At 37.2% G+C, this 17,413-nt stretch overlaps 3 protein-coding genes across 6 annotated transcripts; 2 read left to right on the top strand and 1 right to left on the bottom strand.

Annotated features, from left to right (window-relative positions):
• Positions 1–1,633: 1,633 nt before the first annotated feature.
• Positions 1,634–5,005, top strand: LOC118436923. The gene is made up of 2 exons (XM_035855601.1): positions 1,634–2,657; positions 3,348–5,005. Exons 1-2 carry the CDS (start codon positions 2,496–2,498, stop codon positions 4,551–4,553), a joined length of 1,368 nt encoding a protein of 455 aa, XP_035711494.1. The 5' UTR covers positions 1,634–2,495; the 3' UTR covers positions 4,554–5,005.
• Positions 5,006–6,202: 1,197 nt separating this feature from the next.
• On the bottom strand, positions 6,203–10,389 carry LOC110855146. Of its 3 annotated transcripts, none has more exons than XM_035855603.1 (5): positions 9,874–10,389; positions 9,275–9,621; positions 7,934–8,104; positions 7,095–7,369; positions 6,203–7,018 (listed from the first exon to the last, which is right to left on the bottom strand). In XM_035855603.1, exons 2-5 carry the CDS (start codon positions 9,523–9,525, stop codon positions 6,906–6,908), a joined length of 810 nt encoding a protein of 269 aa, XP_035711496.1. In that variant the 5' UTR covers positions 9,526–9,621; positions 9,874–10,389; the 3' UTR covers positions 6,203–6,905. The 3 variants fall into 3 exon arrangements, with proteins under 3 accessions (XP_035711496.1, XP_035711497.1, XP_035711495.1); XM_035855604.1 differs by having other exon boundaries at positions 9,275–9,592; XM_035855602.1 differs by having other exon boundaries at positions 9,275–9,607; positions 9,874–10,388.
• Positions 10,390–12,827: 2,438 nt separating this feature from the next.
• On the top strand, positions 12,828–16,510 carry LOC118436922. Of its 2 annotated transcripts, none has more exons than XM_035855600.1 (4): positions 12,828–14,829; positions 14,897–15,054; positions 15,657–15,826; positions 15,916–16,056. In XM_035855600.1, exons 1-4 carry the CDS (start codon positions 13,682–13,684, stop codon positions 15,919–15,921), a joined length of 1,482 nt encoding a protein of 493 aa, XP_035711493.1. In that variant the 5' UTR covers positions 12,828–13,681; the 3' UTR covers positions 15,922–16,056. The 2 variants fall into 2 exon arrangements, with proteins under 2 accessions (XP_035711493.1, XP_035711492.1); XM_035855599.1 differs by having other exon boundaries at positions 12,832–14,829; positions 15,899–16,510.
• The last annotated feature ends 903 nt before the right edge of the window (positions 16,511–17,413 follow it).

Below are 17,413 nucleotides of genomic sequence, written 5' to 3'. Positions count from 1 at the left end.
CATACATACCTACATAACTTTTTGGAAATTTTTAGCAGCCACTGAGGCACTTCACGTACTCATTGGTAACTTGCAAAATCTGTAATGACAATGAATCACTTTCTAATTAAACCGGGTAAAATGTAGAGCATAATTGATACGAGTTACACTGTTAAAAATGGATAATGTTACCTTGTAAAATGAAAATGCACTCTGATTTCAATATAAGGAAACCAGATCAAATATAGAGTGAAATTTATTTTTTGACAAGTAAACGTTGCTCTTGATTTAAGTAGTCATATCTGTTCACCTTCATTCATTTGACTGATCACGATACTGAATGAAAATGAATTGTGTCATGCAAGAATGAAGGATTCCGTCATTTCAGATGAGTGAAAGAATTTCTCACTCCTTTAATTTTTCACCTGTTGTTTCATACATTGGTCGAAGTAAGAAATTAAGTCCGATGGAGTGAAATGAAATTAGTTTGAAAGAAAATGACTGAATCAGAATGAAGATCTTCAATTCTAGATCGAGATGAATGAGCTTTGAATGAAAACACATTTTTTCAACAGGTTCTTATGGATTTAAGTTAACTTTCCTGAATTTCTGTAGAATCCCGACTGCATTTACTTTAGAAAGGGGAAATATTATGTATTATGTATTTTTAAGAGTGCAGCCTCAGAACTTTAGTAAATAATATTAACTTGTCGTTCCAGGGAAGTTCTTTGTCTTAAACCGCAAATTAATTACTTCGGTAGGCTACTCAGAATTACATATTTAATTCTTATGTATATACATAAATATTTAAAAACTTTCCATGTAATAAGTTGCAATGCTTGCAGATTCTGTCCACCGTAGTTACATTTATCGTTGTTCTGATTCAATTTCGAGACGGAGAAACTATGCAAAACGCAGCATCAAGGACGAGTTTCGAACGAACAAGTTTTACCTCAAAAAATGTTACTATTTAACAATTTAATCATTTATTCAGTTGTAAAACTAAATACAAAATTTAGAAATATTTATACAATGTGCGTTTTCATCAGCATTTTATTCACGAAAACGTGTTTAGCTCACAAATTAAAATAAATTACAAAATTTATAACAATGTATGCATACAGGCACTATACATAAATCAAAGTCATGCTAAAGGTTTAGTAAAAAAGAGAATGACACAATAATTGGATAAAATTTGTGCAACGGTTCATAAATTTTACACAAAGTGTATACATTTTGCACATCGGCTGGATAAATTTTACCGAATTACTGTGTCATCCTATTTTTTTATTACTCAACCTTTAGTAAATTTAGCACAAGTTTTATTTAGAGCGAAGATATTGAAGGTGTCGCAGCCAAACAGAGTTTCGCAACGAAACCATCCGAATAGGTGATATGAGAATAACATCATTTTATGGTGAGGTGAAACCACCCATTCCAGGAAATAGTTTGTAAGTCTGTATGAGTAATCAAGCAAGTCAATTGTAGATAAAATATGAATAAACTTGTACTAAATATTCAGTTGTAAACTAATAAATAGATACGAAACAATTACTGATATTGCCCCTTATCTTTAAGATAAACAAATACTTGTTTGTTGAAGCACAATGCAAATGTAGCCTATATTCTTTCTGTACATATGTCCATGCAACTGGTCACTGTCGTGTTGAATGGTGCGTATTATCTGTGCAAGTGAATACGTATGTACTTTTTAAGGAGTGGTCGCATTCAGTAACAAATTAATTAATCAATCGAAAAACACTTAATAAATATTAGTGAAGTTTAGTGAAGTTTCATATTTTAAAAATTCATATTATTCCATCGATACTTTTTATCCTAGATAAGTAACATATACGTTTTTAACTTTAAACTGGCCACAATGGGTAATTTTATACCCTCAAATCCTCCCAGAGAAGTACGCTATGCATGTGACTACGGCTGTGGTTGTGCAGATTGTGATCCATACGTGTACGATAATTCTCCCGGAATGAACACAACACAATCATACGGTTTTACCGATTATTCACCCGATCCAGTAAGAGGATCATATAATTCCAGCACTTATGTTGCATCAAGAACTCCAAGCTCAAGATCAATACCGACCGCGTCTCGATCTTCTGTCAAAACAGGATCGCTGTCTTGGTCGGAACCAAGACCCCAACCGCAAATTATACCCTCCTCACTAGCTTACACAACCAGTAGACCCTCAATTTCTACTAATTGTGGTGCTCCTGCAAGAACTCAACTTCAACCACAAACATCGCTTAGAAGTCCAGTGTCGCCATCCAATCCAATTCGATCAGCAACATCGTCAACAGATCGCCGAATTATAGATACAAACTGGATCATGTTACCATCAACATCATGGTCAATTCCAGCTGTTCAACCTTCTTCAGTCTATCCAACAGCACCAAATGTTAATCGACCATCTACTTCGACAAACGTACCTAAATCTCTAAAAATTTCGTCCACAACAAAGGAAACTTGGCCATCCTTCCTATTCGAAGAATCAGTGGATGAAGTTTCTAACAGGTTGGAGTGTAGCATATAATGAGGGATCATCTCGAAATCTTCTCGCGGAAAAGTTGGTGGTTCAAGAAAGGAGCAAATTAGAGATGAAGGAACAACAGCAAAAATTGCTGGACAATGTGGACAAGTTGAGGATAACTAAAAAGGAGGTGACTTTTTGAGAAATTTTTAAATTATGCAATAAAGAATGAATTAATTTTAATGAACTGAATATGAGTAATTCGAATGAGTAATTAATGAGTAATTTGAATGAGTAATTCGAATTAGACGAAATGCCTGTTAGATAAGGTTGCATTAGTAGATGTTACGATTCACATGCAAGTTATTTTTACGTAATACCGTAATACATTTATTCATGCAGCATATTTATGTATACAAATGTGTGTATCCATTAATTATTAAAGTTTAATATGTATGTCCTTGATTGATAACATGACTTTAAAAGTTCGCCGACATAATATTTGCCAAATTAACTGCCCAACTCCGAAGTAATACAATATGTAAATACGTTTGTATGTTCATATGTATACACTCAAAATAAAAATTTGTCAAATCAACACCGCCGGTGTCAATATATGACTTAACCGCCTTGGTTACAATGTTGAATCCGAGTTATGATGATTTTGATACCGGTAGTGTTATGATGGGTAGGGTTATAATGTTATGACCGGACGGAAAAATTTCATTACTACTCGGAATTACAGTTGTAACCAAAGCGGTTAAGTCATATATTGACACCGTTTTGTTTTGAGTGCATATTTATTTACATGCAGATCCAGAAATTAATTTAATAGTTCAACATATGTGCATATGTATGTACATATTTATTAGTTTATTAGGTTGGTGTGCTTGGAGCGGACGACCATACCCGCTCTAAAATTTTGGAGCGGTTCCGACAGGCGGCGCCAGGGATACAGGAGATATCCCCCGCAACCGCCGTCCTGCTTGGCGCCCCGCTTACTGACGAGGCCATCGAGTCGGTGGTGGGGACAAAGACCGACCAACTTGCCAAACTGGGCGCCCGACTCCTTGAACTCTCCTCCCACTCTGCGTTTTTCCCCCTTCGGGCGTCCATCTCTACACCCCGCCTTATTTATTTTTTGCGGTGTGCCCCGACTTGGCGGAGATTCGACGCCCTCACTCTTTATGACGCCAAACTAAAGGAGTCAATGGAGGGGATCCTCAACTGCTCACTTTCCCCGCAATCTTGGCTTCAGTCCTCCCTTCCCGTCGGCGATGGCGGCTTGGGGGTTAGGCACGCTGTAGACGTGGCGATTCCGTGTTTTCTCGCGTCCGCTTACAGTGTCCTCCCCCTTGTAGAACGCCTACTCCCGCCATACCTCCATGGCACCGTCACCGCATTGCAAGAAGGAGAAGAGGGATGGAATCCAATGGGACCCGCAGAATTTCCCCCGCCGGAAGTTAGAGGTTTTCAGGCCTCGTGGGAGGTGCCTCAGCAAGAGGCCGCTATCAACCACCTCAGAAATAGAGCATCTACTCCAGAGGATAAAGCTCGTCTCCTTGCCATGGGACAACTGCATGTGGGGGCGTGGCTCAATGCCGTACCTTCGCCACAACTTGGGACGCTACTCCCAAATGAGACGTTTCGCATCGCTTGTGCCCTCCGTCTTGGATGCGACGTCTGCCACTCCCATAAATGTCCATGCGGAGCTATGGTCACATCAAAAGGCTACCATGGCCTGAGCTGCAAAAGTATTGCGGGGCGTCATTCCCGCCATGCCGCAGCAAATGACGTGATTTGGAGAGCTCTTCGTTCCTCCGGAGCCCCCACCATTAAAGAGCCAGCCGGTTGTTCCCGGCCAGACGGGAAGCGCCCTGACGGACTGACATTGGTTCCATGGGCAAGAGGGCGGCCCCTGGTATGGGACTTTACGTGTGTCGACACTTTTGCACCGTCTTACCTCCCCCAAACCTGTGTTCATCCTGGTGCGGCAGCCGAGAGGGCGGAGGACAGGAAGACAAAAAGGTACGAAGACCTTCGAAGACCTTCTGGACAGATTCCTCTTTGTTCCCGTAGCCGTTGAAACAACTGGAGTATGGGGCAAGGAGGGCTTGTCCCTTACCAAAGAAATAGGGACAAGGATCACAGCCCTCACGGACGAGAAGAGGGCAACGAATTTTCTCATCCAAAGAATTAGTATTGCAGTTCAACGCGGAAATGTGGCCGCGATTTTAGGATCTCTGCCAGCAGGACGAGAGCTGGATGAGGTTTTTTATCTTTAGGACGACAACAATTAGAGGAATTTTTTTGAATATTCAGATAGGGAAATTTATGTACGGCGCTGGTCGTTTAGCTTTTTCGAAATAAATGTATGTAAAATGAACATGGAAAGAACAATAATAATTTACGGTACGTATTTATTAGTTTGTGTTGACTTATATAAGTACATATTTATGTAGGAAAATATGATAATCAAAGTAACCTGTTCAAACTTATGTATGTGGATGATCGTAATAAATAAATATCAAAACCGGCCAAAATGAGTCACATCATTAATCAATTTCCCAAAGTGATGTCTTAGGGTACATTAAAAGTTGTACATAACTACAATTCTTCAGAAATTCCTAGCCATCATTGTGTAATTTTGCAAAATCAGTATAACCAAACTGACAGACACGAGTGACAACATTATCAAATGCCAATTAAAAGAAATATACATACATACTTCAATAAAAATTAAAACTTACACGTACAATTCTTCAGAAATTTTAGCAATAATTGTCTTCAGTTCAAGCAAACTTGTCATAGCAGCTTCTCCATATTCATCACGTTAAAGTCCAAGTCCGTATTTATGTTACACCTAAAACCTACCCCAAATCCAAACAATTTGCAATCCGACGTCTAAACGGACCTGATCCTGTTTGGTCAGAATGCCATTAAGGCAACCCAACTAATTGGATATCTCCAACTGACTGTGGTAGCCACAGATTTGCATACGCACAATCGTCGATTAACCCTTCGTATCTTTAGAATCCCGTATTTATGGACAGCCCTCATCGTAATTGTAAGACGTATTTCACCGCCTGAACATCACTCTCGTCCCCGAAAAGGTGTCCTTAATCGCCTCAAACTTTTTTACGGTAGGGTTCCATAGTATGGAATCCATACCTGTTCATATTCATTAACTAAATACAGAATGAGGACATTATTCGTTCATAATTCAATAAATTTATTAAATTTTTGAAAAATGATGAATGAATATGGAATAGATATTTATTCATTTGATATTCATAAAGGATGAATGAACAGATTTATTAATTTTTCATCGTTGGCGAGGTACGAAAAAAATAATTTGTATATTGCAAAATCGATCTAATGAGGCAAGTTTGAGACAAAATGAGTAATTGTGATTTTATTAAAATATAAATTGACATTTGCAAACGAATACATATTTAGCTACTTAAATAAATTTCAGTTTGACGAAATGATTATTATGTAAGCTGCAAATATAGGTAGAAAATACCTATGTAAATATTTCGCTTTAACTTCATTGGTCTGCATGTAAATTACTCGATAATTTTTTAATATATTTATCCATAATTATTATTCCTATAATGTTTCGGATTTAAGAGAACTTTATGTGTTTCTGTGTGTGTGACTAATGTGTAAATGGCGATGGGCGAAATGTGACCGTGTGAGGCGTAAATAAGGCGGCGGTGTGGTCACAATCAATTACTTGGTGGTGTCATTTATTTTACACATAAGCCAACTATTACAAATTTAGAGTGTAAAATGAGACGAGGGACAATTTAGAGGTTACGATGTTCTTCCTCGTAGTGGTGAGTCGACACTAAAATTATTTCAACTTGAACTTCACTTAAAAAGGGCATATTCACTGCCAAAACCGAAGCCAACTTCTGGCAAAGGGAAGGTCCCCTCAACCTCACCAGCCAATGGCTGATGGCCACACAATTATTGGAGGTGGGGTTGAGGAGGTCACGAAAGGTTCAAAAAACTTTAAAGAAAAAGATTAAAAACTGGACAAGTTCCAGGAAAAAGGACGACAGAATGGCACCATTCAAATTTACCAAACTGGTCTCTGTCTCAAAGGTACATACATACATCCACCAAAGTCATTTTCATATCACAGCAAATACATTCAGATTTTTTTTCATTATCATGTTAAATATCATTTAAAATAATTATGTAAATCTCGACGACATATAATATTAGAGAACTGCTGTAAATTGTACTTCTTCCGTTTCAGTATTAAATACTGTCTAACCACATTTAATTAAACCAAGATTATATTTAATCCCCACCACAAAAATTAAAGCACAAACTTAAAAAACAAATGTTACCCTTTTGAAAACTAAATTCTAAATTGAGTAAACTATATTAAATCCATGGTGAACTTATATAATCTGATAAAGGGTTAGTATAATTTATTGAGCATTGAATCCAGATTGCATTCACTTTTCAAAAGATGTACATTATTTTGAAGAGTGCATTCGCAAATTAATCTACACATCCATTTACCCGTGCTTCCTGCAGAAAAAGACGTATACATTTCAATTTCCCCAAGTTTCCGAAATCTTTCTAAAAACGATGACGTCCAAATTACCGTTGTCTCGACTATTGTTGGCCACCTTCCTTCCAGTAATATCCACCGAGGCGTAAATCTTATACCCGATCAGTTTCATGGCATAAATCAGATAAGCCACGAGTTGTTTGGCCGCAATGCTTTCACCCTTGTAACTCGTTAGCCAAGGACTTCCGCCCAGTATGATCTCATTAGCGCCGTAATACGTTTGATGACGAATTATCCCACGGCCCCACCCATTCGTCACGGCGGCTTTAAACGTGTCCACAACTTGCGAATTTGGTGGCTCGATTAATCTGTATAAAAATTCATAGAATGATGAATTTGAAGAGCCTTATTGATTCTAGAATATCAGCTCATCTTTAAAAACGCTAATAAACAAATAAGCATTAGGATACCTGTTCAAATTCATTTATTCGATAGATAATGACTAAATTGTTCATTCAAAAAATTAGAATGGTTTCGAAAAAGAATTTATATTATTTGGATTTTTGAGCTGAATGCATTTTAAACGAAGACGTGTACACTCTTAGAAATGGGGTTACGATTATAACCAAAAAATCAACATATATGACTCCACTGCAGTTGTTATGAATTTGTCATCGAGTTGTTACAGTTGTCATCTACTAAATAATTATACAGTTTCACCGACTTGGAATTAAATTACCACCGGAGTTAATAAATTTATAATTAGTTGGTGATAACCACGGCGAGAGAGTCATAAATATACGTTTACGTTTTGGTTATAATCGTAACCCCGTTTTTCTAAGAGTGTAGATATGAATGTTTAGCATATGCATGTACATAGTTTTAAACAACTCTTAATGAAACATCTATTTGGTTGTGTTTCATTAACCAACCTGATTCTCGCAAGTCTGTTAAAACTCACGACAAAAATCTCTGCCCTTGGGTCGGGCTTGGCAAACTCGAAGAACATGGTGTCTTTATCGTTATCCTTCCGAGTGGGGTCAAAACTTTGCAAAAACTGCCAACCTTGTCTCGCCAGCTGGAGTAAAATTGAGGCGAGGAGTCTGAAAACATAAAAATACTTGAAGCAGTTTGTTACTTGAAACTTGTCAACATTACTGCACATTTTCTCCTCTCTAGATGCAAATATATTGGGCAGAGATCAAATCGTTTGTACATAAATTTCAATTACGTAATTACATAAGTTCCTGATGAATTAACACTAATTCGAACATAGTAGAAAATTATGTAACGCAAAAATATTTTTATTTTGGATCCCGCCCCTCCCAACTTTTACACGTGACACTTATAATTTGACGCGATATCATTGGGGCGCTAGATCCCCACTCTTCACTCTGGTGATACATAATTTATGAACAGCCCCTAAAGTCAGTTCTTAGGTAAGACAGGGTAATCTACTGATTCGTTAACGTGAGACTATATTAGTCATCGCATACGTCACAATAATGACGTCACAACCCCACATTTTGAATTATTTCTCAGCTGCCAGACGGAATTTCAAAATTCTTTCTTGTGCCATTATAGATAATGCCGTTGTTGTCCTACTCGAAGAAGAAATTCAATATTTCGGTGGTTTTTGAAAGCTGAGGTACAAGAAATATATAAAAAGCATAAGACCACCTGTTATATTAAATTTGTACCTCAGCAAAATTGGCTCATGAAAATTGAAAAATTTCAAAACTATCTTATTAATCAGCTAATTATCTATAATGGCGTGAGGCAGAATTTCAAAATTGGATTTCAAAGTCTTAGAAAATAGTTTTAGAAATTGAAAAAATTGGCGTGAACACGTCCAACAAGATTTGTTATGTGAGGGCCACGCACCAACTGTGTATTGAGTTAGATTTTAGTGCGTTGAGTAAAAACATGAATAAAAATGGTTTTACGACAAATGCCATCCAAGACATAGTGAATGCGTGTCCCCCCAAAACAAATAACATATGTTTTTTGGGAAAAATAAACCATGATGAGAAGCGTTCGCGCCATATTTTTGCCGCGAGATATTTTTGAGACAACTACGTCATAAATAGGGATCTTACAACGAGGATACGGGTATAAATTCTGCCCACTTACCCAATTCACAGAGGGCAGCGTGCAATTAGGTATGTAAGTGGGCAGTATTTATACTCCTATCCTCGTTTTAATAAGTCCCTACAAACGAAGCAGTAGTTGCTAAAAATTTTTAAAAATTGAACTCCAAAAAATGTATGTACCTGCGTCCAGCAACCCCGTCGCTTTGCTTGCCATACCAAGGTGCACCAACTACACAAAATTCGTGCGCTCCATGCTCCAGAGATTCGTTAAGTAGACCTTTCACCCATCCGGAAGTAATTGCTTTTCTGACACAATCTATTAACCTCTTTGGCACCGTAGGCACTCCATTAACTCGGATCAAGTTGTCCTTGGAAAACTGGATGGAATATATTCCATCGAAATTTTGCGAATCCACGAAACCGTGTGCCATATTTTATCGCAGTAAACAATTTACACTGTTTCAAATCTCCGGCAGAATTTGATTTCTCGGTAGTAAACTTGTCACCAATTAACTTATACATACACTCTTAGAAATATGGTTACGATTGTTACCAAAATGTTAACATATATGTGTATGACTCTACCTCCGTGGTTATGAATTTGTCATCGAGTGGGTACAATTGTCACCGACTAATTATAAAGTTTCGCCGACTTGGTATTAAATTGTCACCGGAGATAATAAATTTACCCCCAGTCGTGAGAAATTAATAACCACGGCGGTAGAGTCACATACGTTTCCTTTTTGGTTATGATCGTAACCCCATTTCTAAGAGTGCACCTCTCCGCAAAAATTCGCTACAGATGTGACGAAAATTTAATCCCGACTTATCAGTATATTCACGGTATTAGTTATTAACAACACTGTGATAGATAAGAACACGGCTGGGTATTAGTTTAATACTGGATTTCTAAGAGGGCAGATAAGCACACAGAGCTGATAAAGTTATTTTTGGGACGAAATAAAATTATGTACTGGGAACAAAGCCCATAACTGCGAATGTTTGTATGTATTCTTATTAGAACAATTTTTGCAATCTTGTCAGTTACTACTTCAATTATTGATTAAGTGACTCACTACTGATTAAGTAATTATTTACTTAATTGCGTAATTAAGTGAAGTGATTCACTAAATATTTATTAGCGAGTCCGGTCATCTGTTTTGTGCAACATGTCTTTTTTCACTAGTAATGAATATGTGTAGACCTTCATACATATGTATGTAGATAGTGCAGCCCAGAAACCCTTCTTTTTCTTGGTTTCATTCCTTCACCACCGTAGATTTACCCAACAAGTGTTTCTCATAACAGAAGCATGTCATTGTGTTGTTCGACATTGTTAGTTTCTGTGCTGAGCAGGTTTTGCACACAATTTTACATTTACAGCGTCTGCATCATTCTGCTGACTGTATTTTATGAAATACTCTTTGCTTGGACGGTATGGGGCCGTTCAAAAATAATGGAACGCATTAATCTTGATTTTCTAGGCCCTCTTCCCTTCTCTCTGTAACACGTGTGGAACGATATCATTCGAAGTTTAGACCCAAACCCCTCTTCTTTACATAATTTATGAACGGCCCTTTTGTACAGGGTGGTTTTAATGTCATGCTGCTACAGTGGATACTTTTGCCATTAAATCTCAATTAGTTATGAGGATTTATGATTGAGATTTTTTATCGAAACTGATAGTGACGAAATTTTTAAAATGTTTAATTTCAGAGACGAAATTTCTGTAACTACGTAAAGGAAATTTTTGAATCTTTCGATTAAGAAATTTTTAATTGTAGCGAAATATTTAAATCACATTATACATGTTATGTATAATGTTTAATCTCCGCATTTGAATGTATGTACATATGAAATTTTATAACTACTAACAATGGAACCTTTTTTCAAGCTACACGAGATAAGCTTAGTGACTTATACTAAAAAATCAAGCTAAAAATTAGTAATGACGTGGTACTTATCTTTCCGTTGAATGGGCACTTGGAGGTCAAATATTTGAGGGCAAAGTTCACAGTAGCGGCCTGTTTTTTTCTCAAGCGGGCGAGCGGAGGAGTGAAAATTTTCTCCTGCGAGGTCACTCCGCTGCCTTCACTCTCGCGTTTTGGGGTTTGCACTTTCATTCAATGCACATTATTCTTGATAAAATTTCACAACCTCGTAAATTATACATTCATATAATTTTATATTTACTTTTTAAATCGATCCTACTATCCACCGATGCGTAATAAAAAAGTATCAATTAATTCCCCGTTTTCGCAATCAATAAAATTAACATCATGCACTATACCACCTAATAAAAATAAGAGTAAATTCGTAATTTACATAAGTGCTAATAGCTATTCATTTACCACCGATTTTCATTTTCTTCAATAAGTATGTAATTGTAAGTTATCTCGTGCAGATTTTCTAGTAAAACTTCAGCAATTAAGAAATGTTCTTCATCTGGGTCCGATTCATCATCCTCGAAATTGTATTATTTGGATGAATGTCTTAGCGACGCACTTATAATTTACCGCACCCATCGTCACTTTTTTAAGGATCGATTTAAAAAGTAAATATAAAATTATATGAATGTATAATTTACGAGGTTGTGAAATTTTATCAAGAATAATGTGCATTGAATGAAAGTGCAAACCCCAAAACGCGAGAGTGAAGGCAGCGGAGTGACCTCGCAGGAGAAAATTTTCACTCCTCCGCTCGCCCGCTTGGGAAAAAAACAGGCCGCTACTGTGAACTTTGCCCTCAAATATTTGACCTCCAAGTGCCCATTCAACGGAAAGATAAGTACCACGTCATTACTAATTTTTAGCTTGATTTTTTAGTACAAGTCACTAAGCTTATCTCGTGTAGCTTGAAAAAAAGTTCCATTGTAAGTACATACTTACAAATTGAATTATATTGTTAGTGTTTAGAAAAAGAAGTATTTACTGTATACTATCCGGTAACAAATTTATTACAAGTCACATAAATACATATGCACGTATATATAATTAATGTCCACACATATGTACATATGTATTTATGCTAATGTAGGTGCAATTAAAAACCAAAATATCTATTTATAAACCGGCAAAAAATATGCACCATTTTCACGACAAATTTCATATTTTGTAATGCAATCAATTTTATTTCCTCATTAGTTTCAAGATTTCAATACAAAATTTAGCTTAGTTTTTTAAATCTCAGAATTGTTTAAAACAATCCTTCAAAAGTATTTTTTCCAAAATCTCACCATCATTCCAGGTCATGTTGGAAATCCAAATCTTGCAAACTTATCCATATCTTTGTCTACAGTTGTAAATACTCCACATTTGACCGCTCATATCGTTTTCACAATAACACATGTGCCCTGGTTTTGATTCAATTTCGAGATGGAGAAACAGTTTCTCTGAAACTACCGCACAAAATGTTGAATCGAGGATGGGTTTTGGGCGTAAAAATCATACCTCAAAAACTGAAACTATTTAACTGGAATTGCATAGTTTCTTTCATACACTCTAATATAATTAGTAACAAATCATTATTGACCAGAGTAAGTAAATGTATGACTCTACCGGCACGTTATTAAAGGGCGTAACGGTCCAGGAATGAAAAATTTATCACTTAATGCAAAGTTAATACCAGTGCACATATGCGACTCTACCAGATTTTTAGCTTTATACATACATACACAGTTGTATGTAAGCGTAACCAATAAATACAAAACAATTCCTGATACTGCCCCTTATCTTCTAGATAACCAAATATGTGTATACTGAAGTGTCCAATGTAAATTTAATTTGTATCCTTGCTGTGTATTAGACATGCGCCGAGTACTCGGCGCTGCCGAGTACTCGGCAGGTTTTGACCGTGTTCTCACTACTCGGACTCGGCCGAGTATTTTTGCGTGCTCGCCCGAGTATTTCTTAAATTTTTATATGCATCCAGTACCATTTTACCCGGTACTTACACCGAGCGGTTCAAATTATCCATCATGTGATTTTTGCAATCAACATCAAACTTACTTGAAAAATGCACCAATGAAATTTGTTAATTCTATCCGGTAATCAACTTAAATCGAAATGTTGGAACAGGAAGAAGAATCAGTAGCTTCACGTGATTCCGTCCACCAGTTGTCAAAATTAAGGTGCTGGTAATTAAATATTATGTAAATAATGATGTTTTGATGATCTTTTTGACAATATACTCGGTGGCCGAGCCTTGCTCGATACTCGAGTGCCGAGTTTTGCTCGGTGCTCGGCAAACGAGCAGAAACGAGTACTCGGCAAAAATATAACCGAGTACTCGGTGCTCGGCCGAGTCGACTTTTTCGGTACTCGGTGCATGTCTACTGTGTATACCGAAGACCACCGTCAACCAACGGCATGTTGCATGGTTATGTAGTACAAAACTGTACTGCCTTCGCAATTAAGGAGTGGTCGCATTCATTAACGAATTAACACCAGCTGTTAATACAAATATCTAGCTTACTTATTTAAATGTAATTAACATTACTTACCTTTTCTCACATTCAAACCTTGCATAACGTTCTATTCTATTATTTAACTAATATCTACATAGGTTTGAATTTTAAAAATTGTCAAAATGGGTAATTTGCTATCCTCAAGTACGCCAAGTGCGGTAAACAATCAGCCACGTGATCCACGTCATGTATCATATCCCTACTGTGGTTGTGAAGATTGTGATCATCCCATTGGGTGGGATGGTCCACTCATTATGAACACGACACAATTTGACGGACATGGCTATTTCGCTATAAGAAGATCAAATTCTCCTACAGTATCAAGCAACCAAAACACGGGGCTAGCTTCGCTAACCTCGACCACGACTCGAACACCTATCGCACCTCGGTTGCCGGAACCAAGAACCCAATTGCAAATTATAAGACCCGCCCTCGATAATATGTCGAGTCGAGGCTCAATTTCTGCCAATAATTCAAGGCCAACACAATCCGTGAGAACTTTAAATATCTCTCCCATACCCTCTCGAGTTAATGCTTCTACTCCAAGAAGAAGACAACCATTGCCACGTGGTTCAGCTACAAGAAGTCAAATTACACCGCAAAGATCGCAGCGGGATCATGTCGCCCCATTAAACCCAGCTCGAATACCAACATCATCAAGTCCTTCTTCAACAATTCGGTCTGCAGATCGTCGTATTGTAGAAATCAGCCGGACCAACGTGCCATCAACTTCAAGCTCAATACCAACTGCTCAAAGTTCAATCTACCAAACGACGTCAAAAGTTAATCAACCATCTACTTCATCAAACGCAACAAAACCTGGAGTAGCTTCTACGAGAAAAGAAACTTGGCCCTCCTACCTATTTGAAGAATCTGTCGATGAAGTTTCCAACATGCTCGAGTGTAGCATCTGCCTAGATTTATGCTCTGGCAAAATAAGGCATGGCAAAAATGGACACAATATCTGTGAGACGCACACATCACAGATTTCAATTTGCCCCATTTGTCGCATTTCTTATCATGATGGATCGTCTCGAAATTTGCTCGCAGAAAAGTTGGTAGTTCAAAAGAAGAGTAAACTAGAGATGAAAGAACAGCAACAAAAATTGCTGGACGATATGGAAAAGTTAAAGGTAACTAAAAAAGTAACAACGACACGAAATATTAAACCGCCAGAACCCGATAAGCCATGTGGATATGTTGGAGATGGATGTGTCTATACCGGTGATGTGACAAGATTACTAGCTCACCAACCCGTTTGTGACTTCCGGTTAGTAACTAACTAAATAAGTAAGTTACACATTTCATTTAGTAACTAATTTTTTGTTACGTTTCAGTCCGATAGAATGCTTTTTCAAAACTGATGGCTGTCAAAACGCTCAAATTCCTTTTGCAGGGTACCTCGAACATTTAAAAACTGTACGCAAAGTGAGAACTTTTGGTGGACGAGCCCATGTCAAGTTCTATGTGAATCGTAGCGGGAAGTTGGTGCGAGGTATGTGCATATGACGTTCTTTTAAAATGTGAACATAAGTATGTACGTATAAAAAGAATTATTGTGGACAATGCCATAGCTGGATGGGTATAATCAGTGGGAGGAGTGTGGTTTGATTTTTGAACGAAGAGACTTTCCTAACAGAAGCTTGTCATGTAAATAATGACCCTTCTTTTAATATTCGCACAATAGTAAATAGCGTGCAGATTAAGACACGTTAAAAATAATGTTATCTATTTAAAAAGTAAATACACTTTGAATTCTAAATTCTGTAAACTATACGAAATTCACCGCAAAATTTATGTTGATGAAACTAACGACTTTTCAAAATAGAAATATTATTTTTACGTGTACCTTATTAAATTCCGTTTCACATTACTTGGGTTCACCGCCACACGAAATTAACATGGGGATCTCATGCTCCTTGTCTGTGGCGGTGAACTCAAGTTATGTGAAACGGTACTTAATTTATTCACTAATCTAATGGAACCCCTACATGTATTTCGCGTGTTTCAAACCATGTTTTTATCCAATTTTTCAGTAATTCATGCATACAAATCATTATTAATAATACACTTTCAGAAAATTTTTTCCTCACTTAGATGGTTCGTCCAGCATGGCAATTATATCGGGGCCTTATGGAATTGATAATTTTATACTGCGAGCTATTCAATCTGATGATGACGTTATTATCTGGATAGCGATTCATGAAAATCCTCAAAGAGCTTATAGGTTTAAAGCTGAATTAGAATTGGATGACCATGGAAACGTGGTAAGGATTACAAAATTAAAATCATTGATTTTAAAATTAATATTGAAGCTCGTTTAATTGTCCTGCTTTAAGAATCCTCTCTATCAAAGGTATAATTTCGTTCTGAGCACAACCAGAGATATAAATCCAGCACACTACTTAACCATTCCGGTTGACTACTTGGAAGCCAATTTGAGGCTGGAGAAAACCAGTAGAGGGAAATATGCAAGGGAGTATTGGGCGGTTACGACGAGGATAACCTACAGAGACGATTTTTAATTCTACAAGTAATTATTTAGTGCACAATGAGTTAAAAAAATGTGCCTATGTGGTATGAGCCACTGGTTTTGTACAGAATGTTCGAAATAGTCGGGCTTTTCTATAAATTTGTAGCTTACCTGCAGGGCCCTTACGAGGGGCTGCCAGGTGGGGGTTTTCCCAGGGCCCGGCCCCTTCGGGACCCGGCCCTGGTGTCCATCAAAAAAATTGCACAGGCGATTATTTAAGTGTTTAGAAGATTTTGAGCAGTGGCGTAGCGTGCTAATGTTGAACCTAAAATAAACAATAACTGAGAACACAAAATATAAATTTATGCGCATATCAGTATCAAAATGGTTAAATAACAATTGCGTCAATTTGTGCACTAGATCATGTAAAATGTTTTGCAAAATATACATCTATCGATACATTCTGTTTCATTTGAAATTTTTCGTGTATATGTTTCATACCACTTCCATACTACTACAGGAAAACTCGAGCTGGCTCGGCCCAGCTGGTTAACTTTGGAGCTCGAGCCAAGCAAATACTTTAGTCCGGTTCGAGATAATTCAGCTCGACTCGGTTATTATCGAGCCGAGTCCAGCACACCAAAAGCTCTCTTGGCCCTGCTAGTTAAGAGCACTGATTTCAAGGCCTCATAATTTCTGTCCAAACCTCAGATCGTGAACCTAAAGCCACGGCGCGATCGGCCTTGACCTTACCGAAGCCTTTGGTTAACGATTAGTTTTAAAGATTTTCATTTTCAAAATAATAGTCGACCTCATGTCTTACTGAGGTCGACCTCAAAATCCTAAAACAGGCAGAGGCCTGAGGCCATCCTTCACTGTTCAGGCATATTGTGGCCTATTATGTAGGCTATTTCATTTTTACACGAGTGGCAACAATGGATAATTATGTATGCATGCATTTTTTAGCTGAAAGAATTAGAAAATATTCAGACTGCAGTTGATTTTAAAATGAATAAAAATAGTTTTTCAGTAACCAACACCAAACATAAAACCTAAACATTGACACTAATATACCTATCCTAAGTGCGCATCGATAGTTAACACACTAAGCAAACACCTGAAAAAATTGTGTGTGCTTTCTACTTAGGAAGCCTAAGTAATTTGTGTAAAAAAGTAGTTAGAAGTTTGTATGTTAACAATTGCACATGTTCTCATTTTCCATCTTTTCATTTACTCTGCACAGTATAACCAAAATTTTTTTGAGACGCTTCTCAACTTACAACTATCCGACAAACTTATTGCGGGAATTTATTGCCAGGTTTCTTTTCACCATCAAAATCCAAGCTTAAATTTGTTACAATTAAATTTCACAAATTCTATC

This window comes from Folsomia candida, unplaced genomic scaffold (genome assembly GCF_002217175.1).
Source record: "Folsomia candida strain VU population unplaced genomic scaffold, ASM221717v1 Fcan01_Sc011, whole genome shotgun sequence".
Lineage (NCBI taxonomy): Eukaryota > Metazoa > Arthropoda > Collembola > Entomobryomorpha > Isotomidae > Folsomia > Folsomia candida.
Note: the sequence above shows the minus strand (reverse complement) of the source record. Positions and strands in the feature narration are given on the sequence as shown.